The sequence below is a fragment of the Hippocampus guttulatus genome, chromosome 15 (assembly GCF_054856545.1).
Source record: "Hippocampus guttulatus isolate MCC_2025c chromosome 15, RoL_Hgut_1.0, whole genome shotgun sequence".
Classification (NCBI taxonomy): Eukaryota; Metazoa; Chordata; class Actinopteri; order Syngnathiformes; family Syngnathidae; genus Hippocampus; species Hippocampus guttulatus.
This window is the reverse complement of record NC_141275.1, coordinates 8,515,622-8,534,631: the sequence shown is the minus strand read 5'-3', so window position 1 is coordinate 8,534,631 and position 19,010 is coordinate 8,515,622. Positions and strand designations below refer to the sequence as shown.

The 19,010-nt window shown below is 44.2% G+C and overlaps 1 protein-coding gene across 10 annotated transcripts in view; it reads right to left on the bottom strand.

Moving 5' to 3' along the window:
• LOC147193665 (RNA-binding protein Musashi homolog 2) overlaps positions 1-19,010 on the bottom strand; it is a 223,545-nt gene that overhangs the window by 8,737 nt on the left and 195,798 nt on the right. For 4 of the 10 annotated variants that reach the window (XM_086131970.1, XM_086131972.1, XM_086131969.1 and 1 more), the window contains exons 11-13: positions 18,745-18,864; positions 5,609-5,788; positions 2,278-2,432 (exon numbers count right to left, since the gene is read on the bottom strand). In XM_086131970.1, the coding sequence (XP_085988096.1) occupies positions 2,278-2,432; positions 5,609-5,788; positions 18,745-18,864 (455 nt within the window). The remainder of the gene's footprint in view (positions 1-2,277; positions 2,433-5,608; positions 5,789-18,744; positions 18,865-19,010) is intronic. The other 6 variants (XM_086131974.1, XM_086131973.1, XM_086131975.1 and 3 more) reach the window with 3 other exon arrangements.

Sequence of the window (19,010 nt, the reverse complement as noted above, 5' to 3'; positions counted from 1 at the left end):
CGACCGGTCCACATCCGTTGGTAAACTCACAGCTGGTAAATCTGCCTTGTAAACGAGCCAACCTGATCCTTCCTAACAAATATTTTGCTCCCTAAACTGATGCCAGCCAATGATGGCTGCTAGCCAGTGGACCTAAAACAATTAACAAAGGTTTCGCTTTTGAAGCAAATGAAAAACATGGCTTCTGTTTTTTTTTGGATACCATAAAAGCAATTATTTGTGCTTGTTTCGATGCAAATCAGGCAACACGCTCTCACACGCACCAAAGCCCAGTAAAGTGATACATGCCACACATGCATGTGTTCGACCGCCGCGTTATACTTTGTGCAACTCAGTTTAATGATGTGTGGTACTAAGTTTGCCTCACTCTGTAGTCCTGCAGGACTAATGGGCTCTTCATTATGCCACCTCAACCCATATGCTAATTACTTTTTATTCCCACAAAGCAGGTGTTATTTGCATAGCCTCTTCTCCCTCAGTCAGTTTAATCGTGTAGAACTATTCAACACATGCCCCAACAAGCTGAGTGCCAGTCCAGCAGTTCAGCCATGCTTCACCATTCTCGGGCCATAAAAACCCCAATGAAATATTCAGTGAGGTCCACGAGAAGTGCCAAGCAAACAAACAGTTCGCTGAACCATCCAGGTCCGGACAGGAGTGTAAACAGGCGTCCATTCATTGGGGTCGCTTGGTTGAATAGTCGTGAGAATATAAGAGCCTTTTTTTTTCAACACATCATAAATAAAAATGACGACCGACTACTTTGACCAGTTGTGTAAATGTGAGCTTGGAGGCCTCGCTTCAAATTGATCCCAGTTGCTCTAAATCACTCAATGAGAATGAAAAGGGGCGGCCAATGTCACCGTGCGAATGATCTTCATCTTAAAAACCCTGGAGAACCCAAGAACCCTTTTCTTCTTTGGAAAAATGATGAATTTTACATTAAATGACTGCTATATGTTCACTGAACACCAAAATATATGTTTTTTCAAATATTTAATGCTTTAATCCTAATTGAGGATTAGGGCTAAATTCGATCCTTTGGGATTTAAGGGTAGCATTTGAGTAGCAGAATTCATAGGGGCCAAATTTGACCCCGTGGGTTCTCCAGGGTTAAACATAAAGGTAGATGAGAGTATTCTTCTCCTTCGCACCTCATCGTTTTGTAACTGAGCCGGAATTTGAATCCTTAAATCGTTGGTGATTTCATTACCTCCGTCGGCATGCATTTGTCGGAGACGTTGCGTCCCGTTTTGCTGTCCGAGTCAAACGGCCCCTGATTGGTCTGACAGGACCATCATTTGCCAGCTTTTCGGTCATTGTGAATGCAATCATTGGGCCATCTACTTGCCAATCGTTATTGCAACACAACTCGCCGTCTGTAATCTTCATTTATTTATTCGGCACGTGTGCATGTAAAAACTACATTGAGAGGTGGTCATAGATAAACTGCCAAGAGTGAGGTTGCCAATCAACAGTAAGTGTCGAAGAACATTTTAACGCAAGTGTTTCCCTTCAGAGCTGCTCAAGAGAGAACTTGTTTGCTCAAATGTTGCAATGTTCTTTTCGTCAGCGACTTTTCATTTTCTCTGCTTGGCTTCTGAATGTTGTTGTTCTTTGTTGCCGTCGTGAATGGCTTTCGGCGTTGCGTCTTTGCTTGCGCGAAGCACTCCGAGGTGCCTTGTGGAAGAAATGTGCCGTGTAAATCAATAAATAAGCGGCCTCGGATTGACAAAGTCATCTAGTGTCATCAAGCCGTCTTTGTTAATACCACCTTTACCCACCCCGCTCTTTTTACATTTACGAGTTGACGTAGCAAGCAGCGGCTAACCGGTCAGTGAAACAGGAGGTGAATCAAGCAGCGGCAATCGGACGAGGACGCTGACGGAGACGAAAATCTGTTTGGTGGTGAGGTGAACTCAAGCCTTGGGACAGCTGGCTTTCTAAAAATAACACACATTTTGTTCCTACAAGCGTGACGCGCGGGGTAAAGTGAGGTAATCGCAGCTACTGCTGAGGGAAATAAACATTAGCATTTGACACAAGTAACTTTCAAAACTGAAATTAGGTTCATCCCCATGTGCACGCAGGCGACAGAATTGTCACCTGAGTGAAATTAGGTCGGGACGCAAAACCCAAACCTCATGACTGGAGCCTTGCTGAGGTAACTGACACAAGTTGAGTAGCTTGCAATAAGACGTGCGGTAAAACGAGCAGACTGTTGAATGCAACTGACAGCGAGGTGCAGCCAGACATCGGTGAAGCTTGACTACTCACAGTGATGCTGGGGCCGAACCCGGAACCGGGCTGAGGGCTGGCGGCGCTGATGTAGTTGCCCACGGCTGAGTCTTGGGTGCTGGGTCCGTAAAGATCGGCCACTGGCCCTGGGCTATTGGCTCCGTGGAAACCTCCGGGCCTTGACGGGTTGGCGCCTGCGTGCAAACACAACGTGGAGCAGGGCAGCTCAGAACAACCTCACGACCACCCGTGAGCTACTTCGGTTCCATTCAACTAATAGAGCTCATCACTGGATTCCTGAGAAACACGTGACAGCCGACCGGTGCCGGATTTTGTGATTTTTGGCTCAATGGAAGTCAAATGAATCGTGAATCCAGTATGACGTTCTATTCACGTTGGCTCAACATGCATCGACATCAACTCAGTATCATGCACAACACGAAAGCAAGCACGCTGCTACAAACTCCCGGCATGCGTCGCAACTTCATGTAGGCTTGCTGTGCAAATGCCGACATGCATAATGCGAAGGGATACTTGTCAACGAGGAGAGTGACGCACCGTTGGATAGTTTTGTTTCCCCATTTGTGCGACAGAGTTTATTGCCTCTTTGTTTTATTGTACGACCCGCTCGCGACAAGTACCGTCTACAAAAACATGGCCATTACTTCCGAATGCACTTTGAGCCGCGTGCCAACTTGTCAGTCCTGCGCAATAAGTCCGCAGCTAATACGTGCGTGAGACAAGAGATAGAAGGCATCGGGGGAAATATGAAAGCTTGACCCATGTTCATATGCGGGTCCCAACTCAGGGGACCAGGAAAAGAAACACTGTATGTGACTTACCACCTTTGCCCTGCAAGTAAGAGCAAGTCAGACTAACGAAACGTCTTTCGACAATCCGAATGAATACTAAAGGCTATAGGAAGGAAAGGCCGGTGAGAAAGACAGCCGGGGCGAGAGAAAAATGTGAATCTCTTCACAGCAATCTCCTCCGCTGTCTGCTCCAACATGCCCCTTTGTCCGGCCCTCATTCTTAGATGGCAAAAAGCTGCTTACAAAAAAAAATCCCCTCAGAAAAAGCTTGATCTTACGCTCAGAAGCTCTGTGGAATTTGTCTATGTGTTGGGAAAATACCATTTAGCAGCAGGACATACTTCCATTCTCAGTGTAAGCAACAAGACTAAATGCAACTCTACTTCAAATTGCTTCGGACTGTAAATCAACTGATGTAAATATTCACTTTTTTACAAACTTACTGATAAATGGGCTGAAGTGTGGAGCGGGAGTTTGTTAGCCGCAAAAATACAGTCAAGAATTGACAAAGAAAAAAAAAAATCTGCAAATTTACTGGTCGCAATCTGGAGCCCTAATCATTATCTAAGTAAGACAGTTGCACAATCTTCTCTTCTTTCATTAAGTATATATACTGTATATATTTCCGAATGTTAGCAGCAAGTTATGCGTCGACTAGAACGAATGAAAATTATTTATAATGGAGAAAGCATTTCAAAGAACTCTCTTTTTTTGCATGAAGACCAAAACAAATCCGCAAATAGGCAGCCTGCACTGTGGAGACGGCTTGAGGAAGTCATATTTTTAGGCACACGGACAGTATAAAGTCTATTCATGTGACCAAGCGACGTCGACAGCCTGCTCTCTGGTGTCCGCAAGCCTGAAAAGAAGCTGCGCATTCCACGGTGGTTTTGTGACCTTACGAAGCCCTTTCCTACGTCACGATCTGCCTTTCTATGAACCTGCACAACCCAATGCAAGGAAATTACACCCATACTGTACAATGTGTTTATTCAGTGAAAGTAATCTGCACAGTTGAAAGAATAGCTCATGCATGTTAAAAAAAAAGTCTCTTGGGAGCACAGGATGCTGTGATAATACGTGTTCCGTATAATACGAAGCAGCACGGGTTTAGAACTCCAATCACATCCGTGGAGTTGAGCCTGTCTGTGTTTCTGCTGTTTGCTGAGCTACATGTTGTCGCGAGCAGCTGCGGTAAATGCCAACATCTGCCTGAGGCAGCTGGCCAACGTGCTATTAAAGGAAGGTTGGGACTTGTCCTCCAGCCTGCGAAGGCCACACTTCCCTCCTCGGCTTTCTTCCTCCTTTCGCTTCTACGAGCTAAGTCACAACTTTTGAGTCTTTTGCCAGTAACAAGGCGAGCGAGTGCATGAGAGTCTCTGGAGACGTGGCAGCTAAGCACCGCGTGTAGGTCAACACTGTCACCTGCAATGAGACGCAGCTCTCCACTAAATCACATTCCCTTACTTAACAATAGCCAGTGCTGGTGGGCCGGTCATGCCGGGAAGGACGGGAGCGTCCGCAGACAATGTAGGCTAGCGCTGTATGACTAGCGCATTGTTGTTTAGTATGGCGATCTGAAAATACGCTCCCTCAAAGGAGCTAAAGCTTACAACACATTTACCGGCCGGTACACATTGAATCCAGCCGGGGGGAGAAATTCATTTTTCTCTCGGGCCACTTTGTCGTCTAGATTTTCCTCCGACTGCTCATTGAACAATGAAAATCAGATGAATATGTAATCACCTCATCAGATTGCATTTGGCTGGTGAGTTGAGTCAAAATATATTTTTTAACAACAAATCGATTTTGAAATCACAAGTGGCAGTGACAAATGATCAAATTAGGTACAGATTTTCTGCCAGGATCAAAGAACTATTATTTAGCAATAACATGAAGAGGCCCATCTGCTTTTGTGGTAAATTGATATGGTGGGCAGGATTTGCCCCCCCCTGGACCTTGAGTTTGACTCTGTGATCTAGAAAGTGAAATGGCCATGTGCTGTGTACTTAATGTCAATGCGTGGATCTTAAATAAGGGACAATTTGTGAAAAGTAGTGTCTTGCAAAATGTTGCGAATTTACTGATTCATCAATTATTCAGAAACACAGATTAGCAAAATAAATAAAAATAAAAACCACTTGAAAGAAACAATATATGCATCCCCCCCATTCAATAAAATCTGAAATATGCTTGGAGAGCCAAGTGTCATTCATGACCTCATCACTAGTCGTACCGCTCACATGCAAGTGATGAATAACATTCGGTGCAAGGCCCTCGGGTGCAAGCAGGGGCTGCAACACAACTTCCCAAGGAAACACAGAATTGAAAAGAAGCCCCCCCGCACCCCCCCAGAAAAGGGACCATGCATTTTCTCAGCAAGACAGGTTGATTTTTCTATTTGTTTCTCTAAATGGGGCAGGGAGGATTTTTTTTTTCTTGACAAGAGCAAGAGAAAATAAAACCAAACCAAACAATGCAGAAAGTGAAAGATCCGCATGGCGTAATGTCATGAATCAAAGTGAAAAGTCCGAAAAACGGTTAAGACAGATACAAACCTGGGTTCTTAAACTGATCCGGGCTGTGTAGGTGCTGGAGGGGGGAGTTGCAGGCGGAGGTGGCATGCTCACTGTGCAGCATCTGAGCCGCCTGGGGCCCCAGGGAGCCATAGTCAGCAAAGGAGCAGGGCCCCCCCCTTTGGTCACCGGGTGTGGAGTAAAACCCATAATCGGGGAGGCCTGGGAGATACAGTAAAGGTGGGGAGGGGACTCCATCATTGTGGAAAATCAACTTTGTCAATGTCAAAGTCAATGTCCAGAAGTGTCGAGCAGCTTCTCCTTGTGTTTGTCAATGCCCCCCCCCCCCCCCGCCGTAGCCCACGTTTGACACGCTCAGCCGCATCCTAAACGTCTCCGCAATTATTGCTCTCCTAGGCCGGGCAATTTATTTATTTTTATTTATCTTTTTTTTTTCTTTCTTTCCCCCTTTGCAGATTTGACCAACGTTGCGTGAGTGTTTTTGTGCAATCATTACGGAGTGAGATGAAACGGAGGAATCATTAAAACACAGGTCAATACATTCTCATTTCAAACGGACAATTCTCTGTTGACATACCTGAAGGAAGCCTGACTGAAAGAAACACAAAGCGCCCCCAATCAATAATTAATTTAATGGCTCCTCTTTGACCAGCGAGCGAGAGATGATAGGGCGCGTATGTGAATGAGATACAAAATACATCGGTGTTGACTGATGCGGCACGTTCCCAATGTGATCCAAATATGTCCCCCCTCCTTCTCATAACGCTCCCTCTGACACAGATGGTGGATTATCAACAGTTTAGAAAATGTCATTCAGCAGTAAGTCGTGCTGACATTTATTGCATGTCCTCTTAATCGGAGACAAGCTGCTCGTGGAAACAGGGCAATTAAACCAAACGTCCTCCTCACGCCTCTTTTAGATAGCAGCCTTAATCTACTCAGGAGGGGACTCAGCCTGGTGACACCAACTTCTCCCTTCAGCACACCTTCCACCCTCGGCGCTTGTGTTTGTGTTTTTATTTGGCCCGCGGAGCACACAGCCATTCAAAGCCACTTCACCTCTACCCACTCGGAATGATAAAGTCCACTTGTGCCAAATGGAACGCGAGCGGCGGCCATGTTTCTCCCGCCAGTGCTTTCTAGCACTGTGATCTCGCCACTTGTGGGCTGCCGGCCCACTCGTCAAATTATAGGATCCAAATGCAGCAGGCTTCCCACGTACGTCACATAATGCCTGACACATTGAACAAAAGCTCAAGAGCCAATCATTACATTTAGTTCACTTTGAAAAATGTCACAGAAAATTGATTGGCCTCGCTAATGAGGGGAAACTGGATCAATGGAGTCATTTTAATGGAGGGTGAAATATTCGGCAATATAACTAAATTGTGTTAGTTGGAATTTATGTGGAATAACAAATGTTCAAAGGCCTTCTTCTTTTCACATCCACGCATGTGCAAAGTTCATCTTCATCAGAGATGGGTACGAGCATGCTACATTTATCCTCTTACATTTACAAAACTATTACAAAACTAATGTAAATTTCCCCAGTGTGGGACAAATAAAGGATATCTTAGCTTATTTTATCTTATTGCCGGAGTAGTTTTGACTCAACATACTTTTGACTTTTACTTAATCATACACAGTAAGATGAAATGATACTTTTACTCCATTACTTTGAGCTGCATTCCGTTGCAACTTGGTGTGCCTGCGAGAGATCCTGCTCCCGCGCTCTTCACCCGGCAAATGTATTCGCTTGTGACATTTGATTCCATTCCACCAATCAGAGCCTGACAGTCGCATGACTGCATGCAGAGTTTGCCGGCTTGCTAGAGTATTTTTTTTTTTTGCGTGAAGTGTGGCCAAAGAAAGGTAACATACACCAGCTCAAAACTCTCAATTTCAAGAAGAAGAAAGCCCCTGGCCTCACATTATGATCATGTTAACATTTAAGTGAACGAAAAATGTTTCATAATGAGCTGCACCCCAAATGAGGACATTTCAGGCTCCAATAGCTCAATGCCGAACTTGAGAAAACGCGTTGCAGTCAGCTGTAGATATTTATAATGTATTGTATTGACAGCACATATGTTAACAGTTTTATTGTTATACACGTCCAAATGGTCAAATGGCCAACTTTTGGGGGACCAACATGCTGCACTACGGACCGTTTTTACAACAAGGCATACGCAGAATGAGTTTTTAATTAGGGAGTCACATACTATTCTCTTCAATGAGCAACATCTTGTGTTCCATAACATAGTGCTATAAAATGGGACATTGTAGACTGCCCCCCCCCCCCCCGAAAAAAAAATCAAGCACTTCTTCTCATTTGTACTTTATTGTATTTGAGAACAGACTTGGATATTTTTTTAAGCGACTGTGAAATTTTTGGTTGAATATTTCCACACATCTAGCATAGCATAGTCGTACTGCGACTAGCATTGCGACAGTGTCGTAAAGCCTCACTCACACAGTGTATGCTACAACTTGTGTGGAGAATGAGCTCCTGTTAGCACACACTGGTTGTTTACGCGTTGGACATAACATTTGGGCAATAAAGAGTGAGCTTCACTTGGCATCACTGCCCTTGTTCATTGCTACTAGTCCTGTGGATATGCATATTTCAAGACCAGCGGCGATCAGGATAGCAGAAGCTAGCGTTGCTAACCGCTATCATAAGATAAGATAAAATAAGAAAACATTTATTTGTCTCACAATGGAGAAATTCTCACATAATATATTTAGTATATATCAGGGGTGGGCAATTATTTTCCCGGGGGGGCCAAATGAGAAGCAGAAAATATTGTGGAGGGCCGGGCCAAAAGTTAGAAATAGAACTAGAAAATAAAGAAGATAGCACAATGTCTTTGTATGCCAGTAATAATGTAACATTCTCCTCCACCATCACACTCAGCACCGGTTCTCCTCAAGGATGTGTACTGAGACCCCTGTTGTTCACGCTCTACACATTTGACTGCTCTCCGACTCTTATTAGCGGTCCAGTTTGCGGAAAGTTTTTAACATGATAACAATCAAACCATTCTAGGAAATGTTCATTTACTCGAGCCACAAGCAATTCACTCTGAGCATGGAAATTGCCAGAATCGGACTGAGTAAGAATCGCTTCCTTGTTTTTCAAAGTCTCGTAGATTTGAGTCTTTCCAACTCCACGCGTCTCCTGAATGTTTCGTACTTTGTTACCCGCTTCGTTTAATCAGATACATATCACTTTCCCTTCCATGGTCATTACTCTCTCCCTCTTTCTTCGTCTTCCCCTCCCTCCCTGTGCTCTGCAACTTGAAGTAACTGCGCCACCTGGTGTTGAAATACCTGTCATTACAAGTCCAAACGAAATGAATGCAATCAAACCTTAATTGTGCACCAATCTTCGGCGGGCCGGATTAAAAAGACCAATGGGCCGGATCCGGCCCGCGGGCCGTAGTTTGCACACCACCGTTAATATATATAATAACCCACAACCTTTTTTTGGGAGGGGGGTACTCTCAGGCCCGCGTCAATGTGTCAAGACTGCATGTCTGTTTTGGACCAACATTTCACTGCCCCACAGACAGCTGAGTGCCAAGACTGCTGACTTTTAACTTAAACATGAAGGCAACTAATCAATTCAACCCCAGATGTGTTTCGAAGCTTCCTCCTGCCACTTCATCAGAATGTGACTCCAAACTTTCAACTGTGACTCTATGCCTCCTAAAAGTTCAACAAAACAATCTTATTCCAAGAATGTCATCTGAAATGAATGTCATTGAGATCCGAAGCACTGTTACAACACCAAACGCTGCCGCGGCAAATGTGGCGGAACCCAAATCCAATGAACCCCCCGGATACATTACAAATAATAAAGTGCTACATACTGTATGCTTTAAGCTTTTTCAATCCAGAAAATAGATTGTTTGTAAAATATGTAGCCCATTATTAGAAAAATGTTTGGAGAAAATGCAAGTCTCTATCGTTGCGCGGAGCCAAGGCGAAAGTCGAGTTTTGTTTGCTGTCCACAGGCAGCTGGACAAAAGTGCTTCTCAGATACTCACGCACAAACATGCAGGCCCATTCTCAGAGCCATATATTTTCATCAGTGGCTATCTGATTCGTTATGCAGGACGGGACTGGGCAGATTGTGCCCACAGCTGCATAAGTATCACCGATCATATCAGGGAGCTGCGGACCGTCCCATTATTAATATTCACACAATCTATCCAGAACAATGGGCCTTTCTTAGGCTCCTTTTTTCACTGGCCACTAATTGGATGTAATTACTCATCTACAAAACAAATGAGCGTGCCGAGGTTGCCTTGGAGACTAGATCAGGGGACCCAGCAGTGCGAATCATTCACAGTGCTTCATTTATACTGATAATTATCTCGCCTCCACAACCCCCCCACCAACTTTTTCTCTTGCCCTCAGCGACCAAAGCTGGCAGGGATGGGGGGGTCCTGCAGTCATCTGTTTCTGACATCATCAGGGTGGCGCTCTTCGAGTGGATAAATGTCCTGCTCTGTTTGCCACTTTGCCAGGTGACTGCCTTTAAGGAGGAATCAGCAACCTTGAAAGCACTGCGGCCTTTTTTGTTCCTCACAAGTACTAACATGAAACCAATCAGAGTGATGATAAAATACAACATCATACACAAACCACCACTTTCTCAAATGACTCGGGCAAGTTGAGCTTTCCAGTGGGTTTTAACGGCACTATCAGCAGCCCATTAGGAGCTGCTGCACTCTCAAAACTGATTGACAGCCCTCTTAACACTGGCACCACAACCTGTACTTGTCACTTTGTCATATACCGCCGCAATCATCGCTGATGGCAAGGCCATCAGAAAGTTACATTTTGACCAAACATTTTTTTTCTCCTCTCCTTCCTTTGTGCACTTCACCCGCTCCATCTGAGGAATACAATTATACAAACTTTGATTGATATCCACTCGCTGACCACATTAGGTACACCTTCACGAGGAGATTCCAGATAAAGGTACGTCAACATTCCTCTTGTACAAAGATATTTTTGCTCCACTTGCATGGCCGCCGTGAGAGAGATTTCAGAATATGCTTGTTGTTGTGGCAACACAACTGAGGATCATGCTCGGTATGTCTGTGCTGCTTTTTGGAGGGAAAGACTGAATTGTGGCGCTATTGCAATTTCGATTCCATTCACGATTTTCTTCGAATCAACCTTGAGTGAAAGGTTCACGACGTACAGTAACTATGTTCAGAAGATTACACATATACCATCAACACCTTCAAAACTATTACTCCACAAACACTTAAAGAACCAGAAATGTTTCAAATGTTATACCAATGGATCAAAACTACAATCCTCAGTTCCTCTCCTCATCTGTGTGGTCCGTACAGTAATACCAAAAGAAACTAATTTACAATCACCCCCAAAATGTCTTCCTGCAAATATATCAGCTTTGTGTTCAATTAAATAGGCTCAGATTTCACACTAAGAAAACAGTGACGTAAATTTTGCGAGTGAATTAAAACCGGATCATCATCATTTTACGAGTCTTACTTTTTGTGACATTTTTGTTGGGTGGAGTACCGTGACACCCCCCCAGTCGATTCTTTGTTTTATTTACATGAAGAATTGACGGGTTTGTGCAGAGGTTCACCTGTGCGCGTTCGCTAGTGACTATCAAGCAGCTCCGCTCATTTCTAAAAGGAGCCATTCTTGGCGTGCTCCCTCCTCCGCCTTTTGTCACCGTGCCAGTTCGATTCCTTGGTGGCCATCAAACCACATCACTACAGAAGATGTCAATAAACCTGACATGCTGCTTCTCGAATTAGAATTGTATTGTCGGGCTCCCGTAATTAGCTTTTCCATTTTCGCCAATGTCATTTAAAAAGCGAGTGATATAAACTAACAGCTCTTTTTGCTGTCTTGCCTTGCTTTCACTTTCCATTTGAAATAATCTTTTCTGAACCAACGGCTGAGTAATTAACAGCACTAGACAGCCTTTTCAGAGAGCACAGACATTTCATAAATAATACATATTTAATGTCTTGTCATTTTGTGTTCACAGAAGCTTGGCTAATGAATTTTAACAGATGATTTCTTCTTGCATTTGCTCACTCATACTCATGCCTGTCTTTTGTTACCGTCCATTTTTATACCTTTTCTATTCTCGTTGCGTTATTTCCCAGTAATGGGCAAAATCAACGGTGCTCCCGACGAATACTTAGTGGAAGGGGAAGTTTTAGAGGGAGCGGGAAACAGACTATCTGCTGCGCACACAGGCCCGACTAGAACTGATTCTAATGAAAAGTGAAGTCGTCTGAGATATGCTCTGGTTGTGACGGAGAAAGTAAACCGAAGGGTGACAGACCTGAACCTTAGCTTCAACATTTTTTTTTTGCTCATGTTCATATGAACTCATCAGGGATGCAATTTCAAATTCTTTGGCCGTGCACCGTCGAAACAGAATAATTATAGTCAATTATGAAGACGGCAATTAAACCATAAATGCGTGATCATAAATGCCAGGCCGGTTGATCGTGGATTACATCATCGGAGATCGCCAACGTTTCAGAATGTATATTCAGGTATTCTGTACAAACTTTGCCGCGCACTCCAATGTGCAGACGAGCTCTGTCGGTGTTTAGCATGCAAATTCATTGGCTTATCTTCTTTGGCACTGGAGCGTGTCTTTGCTGGTTGAGCTCAAAGTTAGTAAGATATTGGGAATACTTCCAACAAAATGAATTATGGAAGAAGGACAACATTTTGCAGAACAAACGGTGGCTTGGAATTGAATTTCTGCCCAATATCAAACCAACTCCACCTCAGTCAGCGAATTAAATGCACGCTCGCCGCTCTTAATTTGGAGCAACGACGGTGGACTTTGAGTTTCACAACTGTAGGGGGAGCAAGGGAGCAGAAAAAAAACAAACAACTCTCCTCACTGTTGCATGCTTCAAGCAGGCTTTCTTTCAAGAGAGTGTTATGTATGCACACCCTGGAGGGCAAAGCCGCGATGTCCCCAAAGGGATGCGCCTGTAACCTCCGAGCATCTGCTCTCCACAGCTGCCAGAGCCGACGCTTCGTGGCAAAAGCGCAAAGGGACATTTTGCCCTCTCCGGTGTGTCACAACTTTTCTTGCGCCTTATACAAAATCCCAAACGGGATGGTCTTAGTATGCCTGTTAACTCCGCAGCAAATACATGTGGAGCGCCGCGAGTTTCAGGGTCGAGCTCTGCGGATTAACGTGTGGGACAAATGGACCCCAGGTTGATTGAGGCCGGATCACACGGCACACATTGGTGTTCTCCCAGGCATCGCGCAAGATCACTAAATTTTTAATTTGGGAGGAAATTGATGGAAACCTTCTTTCGGAAATGACTGTCACATTAGTTGTCCGCTTTTCATGTGAATAAAAAGGGCCGGAGAAAGGAGGGGGGAAATGCGTAATAAGAACAAAAAAAGCCGGGAACAAAGAGACGGCTTTAACGCAAGAAGAATCTTGATTTACAATGCCGTGCTATCTTGCCGGTGGTAACCGCAGTCTCACCTGACTTACTGTAAAGAGTGAGCTCCGACACCTGAATGCCACTTTCTGAGCACTGGAGGTGAAGCTGAGATCTGAGGCCGACATTTGAGCTTACAGGGAAGCTCCGAGGGGATCAAGAAAACACTTAACAAAGCAGCCCGGGACCCAGTGGAACCTTCTTCATTCTTTTGTGTTTTGCTCCGCTTCTGTCTGGCAATGCCAAAAGCACAAGCTATTTCTGCAACTTTAATGAATAACAAACAAAACAAACCCGCAGCTGAAACGGTGCTCATATTGCATTAGCTGGGGTTGTAATAAATGCACCGGGGATTATTTTTCTGTGCGTTCATCAAAATACGACACCGGTAATTGTGAAACATTTGCATTTAGCAAGCTCGTGGCTCAATGATGTTGGCTAGGACTTTGTGGAGGCTCATCCTTAACCCCAACAACACAGCTAAAACAACAGCTATTGCAACACTTTCCTGATTGGCTGTACAGCATTTCTGACCGACTCAGCCCGGATAATATTGAGATTGACGTTGCTATTGACAGTGACCGATTTCAACTTGCATGAGATCGATACGTGAATTACCGTATTTTCCGGAGTATAAGTCACAGTTTTTTTCATAGTTTGGCCGGGTGCGACTTATACTCTGGGCGACTTATGTGTGAAATGGTTCACACGTTTTACACATCAGATGTTATTTTCACAATAAACCGCAAGAGGGTGCTCTCGGCCTGTGTTGATACTTTCCACGTTGGCGGTAACTGAGAAAAACAACTGACGATGACTCTGATGTAAGCGACGTAGAAGAGGAAGTGCTACATCTTCTACGTCCGGAGTTGGCGGAGTTGTTTAAAAGTGACACAGAGCATGAAGATTTCTTTGGATTTCATGATTTGGAGTGACGCTGATGGTTTGGTAAATTTGTTAGCATGTTCTTTGTGCTATAGTTGTCTAAATAACTCTTAACATGTTACGTGAACATACCAGGCACATTCAAAGTGTGTTGTTTATGCGTCATGTAAGGTTAGCACGTCGTACACTTATTCAGTGTGTTGTTCTCTAGTTTTATTTTTATTGTAAATTGCCTTTCAAGATGACATGTATGTTTTTGGTGTTGGATTTTATCAAATAAATTTTCCCAAAAAATGCGACTTATACTCCAGGGCGACTTATATTATGTTTTTTCCGTCTTAATTATGCATTTTTTGGCTGGTGCGATTTATAATCCGGAGCGACGCATAACCCGAAAAATACGGTACTGATTCTATTCTCTTCTATTGCAGTTTTCACTGAAGCCAAGTTAACAAGAAGAAGCCCCAAACTCGCGTGGGCCGGCCAGCAGCATACACACATACAAGCAGCACAGAAAGCTGGTCCTGAAGGATGGCAAAGAAAGACCGCGTAGTTTCATTTTCAGTCTGACTATTGCAGAACTGCAAGAAGTAAAAAGAGGGGCAAATTTGTGGAAACATAACATTCGTTCAAACGAAGAAATCACACATTAGATTGGGATCGATATTGGTGACCCAAGCGTGGCATTTACTTTCTCCTTGATACTGAATCTTGCACACAAACAAGCATCTTGAACGAGACCAAACGCACTTCGATTGTCTACAACATCCTCCAGCTGCCTACAGTTTGACCCTCCTTGAAAGGTGAGGCAGAGTCAAAAACCTACAGGGGACTTCCTTGTTTTGATCCATAACTATCCGTCTCTTGGGCGAGGACGCAGCGAGCCGTTCAAATGCACCTTGTCACCACGAATGTTTTGTCAACGAGAGGTGAAGTGAGCATCGGGTCAAACGTCCGATGTCACGGACAGAAAATATTGTCAATGTCCTCCGAGCGATATTCATGGGACACTGGCCAGTCTACAAAAAAACGTGACACAACACACTGGTGCTCTGCTTTAAATGGGCATCTCGTCTTTCGAGCTTTTGAATCAGTTTTGGTTTTGGATCGTGTGGGCAGATGGTCTTGCGTCCTCTTGAGTGGAACACCATGTTTCCACCAAGTGAACGGTCCGGTTTAGAACAGTAGAACCAAGTTAAAGGAAATGTAAGGAGGTAAAGTTTCCAAACTTATTATTAAGATATGGAGCTTCAAGTCAAGTCAACAGTATTTATAGAGCACTTTCAAACAGCCATCGCTGCATACAAAGTGCTGTACATGGAGCAATTTAACATGCACAATAAACAGTAAGACAAATCGGTAACAAAGGCGGTAGAAAGCAACAAACAGTAAAACCAAGAACAAATCTACAGGATGGAATGTACAAGGGCCACTGGGACCAAACAATATCACCTCTGTCTTCTTTTCATTGAATCTCAAGAAATTTTGTGCCATCCAGGTTTTTAATTTCTTCCAGACAGGATAGGAGTGGCCTTAATGAGAAGGCGTCTTTCTTGCTCAGTGGGACATAGATCTGGCAGTCATCTGCATAGCAGTGGAAGGGAATACCATGTTTCCTTAAGATGGAACCCAATGGGAGCAGATACAGCGAGAACAGCAGAGGCCCCAGAATTGAGCACATGAATATACGTTGTACATTTAACAAAATGGAAATATTCATTTCACCTTTGTCTCGTTTTTGGCTTTTCCAACAATAACAGTGCGATAATCACACGTCTTATGTACTGTATACAAATTAAATTCTGCTCTTCTTAATCCAAAAGGGTGACCATCTTCTTTTAACCACCAAATCACTTTTTGTAGCCCAATCCAGCTCTTTCCTTCCCTCTAATTCTTTTTCTTCAATACATCATCAATCAGGGTTGTCCAAATCCGGTCCTCGAGGGCCACCAACCTGTATGTTTTAGATGGTTCGCTCCTCCAACACACCTCATTTAAATGTTCAGGACCGTAATCAGGCTTCTGAAGAGCCTGCTGATGAGCTGATCGTTTGAATCAAGCGTTCGAGAAGGAGGGGGGGGGGGGGTATACCTGGCGGAAAGACTCAATATCCTGCTCAGCCCAAGTACTGTACCAAACAGAACCTGCTTAGTGGTAAAAGGCCTTAAGATGACTCAACCGTTCTGAATGTGGTCCTCTTTGGGACCTGTAGGTGGAGTCAAAGCACAAAGACTCCACAAATACGCCACTGTGAGACATTTGTGTCATTTTGTCAAACCTTTGAGCCAAAACAGAAAAGTGAGGCCACTACAGCAACTTTTGTCCTACGGGGAGCAATTTATTACACATGGGCACATCCGCTTACGGAGGTCACGCTGAGTCACTGTGTCTTTAAAAAGAGGAGACAGACACATGGATATGCTAAAACACGTTACAAATGGCGTGATTCTCCAAAAAAGTCATTTCGTAATTGCATTTACAAGTTTGGAGATGAGAGAATTTGGCTAATGGGTACGTCGTTAGCTCATACCATACAAAGAGAAAACCCCGACACTGGCTCAGCAGTCAAAAACCACAACGCCACTGTTTATCAGCCCCTGTCCATAATGATACTTATCTCGCTTCCATTTGCAGCTGTCAGAAATAAACTGTTGATGATGGCTGCCATCACGCCATTTACTTTCTGGCTGCTGCCAACCCCTGAATCACCATTCCTGCTTCTTAATGACGTGCGTTGCAATGATGGTCGTGCTAATGGTTTGTTTTGAAAATACAAACAGCCTGATGTGAACGACGGAGCATCTCATACAGTAATGTTGATTGAAACTTGAACTTTGATTTGTATGCAGATGCCACACTTGCTGCACTGTGGCTGTCTGCATGCCCACTTCGGCGCAGACAACATTACATGTGGGAGTCACAAAGCCGACAACATTCGAGGTACAATTAAAACTGATTTTCCGCCACAAGCTTCTTATGGCGCGGTATGTCTGATGAAGAGAGCCGCTTCCTCGCTAGGCTGCAGGCGGTGCGCTCACTCAGGGGAGCGACTATTGACAACTATTGAATGATCTACAGTGGTAAGGGTGGAAAAAGCAGGCTGTCTAAGTGAAGCCGACAAGTCAATCGATGCTGTGTTAAACACACAGAGAAACTCTGTTACAGACTGAGACAAACTTGCCTCCGTTTTTTTTGGGGGGGGGGGGAGCAAATCTCCTGGTAGACGTTCACTCGCATATCGAAAAATTCAAAGGCACAAGGGTTACAGATCTAAAGGACAGACGCATTTTATGACTCATACACAAATGGCATTTTAAAAACAAGCAAACAACAAACCAGACTGATTTTGTAATTTGTTTTGGCCTTTTATGGCTTGTCTCTTCGATATGCACTTCATAGTTTTGCTCTGGCCTTTATTATACGTAGATTATTTTTGGTGATTTTCATATTCAAGTGAATGAATCAATTGTCAGCCACTTCAGTAATCAGTCCACATGTGCGATGCTCAATTTTCGCAGCATTGTTATTGAGCCCCCCCTAACTGCTTCAGGTTATAGTTCCATTTGTTACTTTGGTGTGTTCACCATCCCATATTTTTTGTAGCGTACGAAAGACACTCTAGTCTGTACTACACGTACTGTACGAGCACATTGCTGCCTCCTGCTGCGTTAGACTGCAGATCAAGCAGGAAGTGAGATCACAAGTGGTAACCGGAAGGTGCACGCTAAGGCCAGATGTGATGGGGCCAAACAAGATAAGCTGTGGCAGGAGGGCATGTCGGTTATTCCTCAACTCCCCTTAACAGAACATACCTGTACACTAAGCAAAGTAAAATGGTGCAAATTGCTAGTTTGGTTGACATTCATGACTTTTTTTATGCAGCATTTAAAAAATATACTGTGTATACAGTATATAACAAGATTAATTAACACAAATGGTTATGGCACCACCACAGGTTAACATCACAGACAAGAACATCACAGCGGAACCTCTTGAGTTGAACACACTTGAAGGAGGGTTGAACAGAAGCTATAAATGGCTGTCATGCATGATGTAATGTTAGACCTCAGGAATCTGGCAAGACTTCAGCTCATCAAAATATTGTCCCTAAGTCGAGACCGAGAACAACCAGAAGAGCAGAATGTACATTTGTTCCACGCAGGGACAGCTTCAATACTTTTGGATTGCGTTCGGCCGTAGGTTGCACTGCATTTAAAGATAAACCAAAAGATAGATTGACCGGCTCAGAAAATGTTAATTTCATTCAAGGTACTATAGCTTATCGTAGTAAGCTTCTGCAGTTTGTATTATTATTATTTTTTTGGACTCATATACATATTCAAAAGTTAAATGTAGGAAATTTCTGGTCGTGACTTAATCGTATCCACATCATGTCATTTTAACGAAGTGTCACCTTTTGATTTGAAGGTCGGGGTCATTTGTCTACAGATTAGATTTATTTTAGCAAACAGCGGCAACTGAATTTGGTTACGTTAGAATGTTGAATTCGTCAAACTGAATTCCGGTTATTTTTGCCTCTGTCCCATGAAGTCACCTCAAGCCCCGCTATCTCATTTTTCTTGACGTGGCAAGAAACGCTCACGTCTCACGTGCGTCGTAGTAGACTTTTTGGCCAAAGGAATTCCACTGATCAGTCGACATGATGATCGATTTAAATGCCTGTGAGAGCGCATGGGAGCTTGGGTGACTATGTCTATGGGAAGAGGCAGAGCAGGAGAAGTTGAAGAGAGCAGCAGCCACACAGAACATGGACAGAGCGTTTACCTGGCCCTGTGCTCTGTGGGTACGCCAAGTAGCCGCCTCTTCCACGGGCCCCCCTACCTGAGCCACGCGCTGCTACGACTGCCGCCGCCGCCACCGGTCCGTATGCCGTCGCTGGGAAGCCTGCGGGCACAAACACACACACGCGCATGCATCATTTCCTGCGTACGGACAAGTATGTCCCAAAGCTGCGGGAGAATGTTGACACCAACGCTGAGCTGCGGGATAAAACGAGCTGTCAGAGGCAGGGGCTCATGTCAGTGCGATAT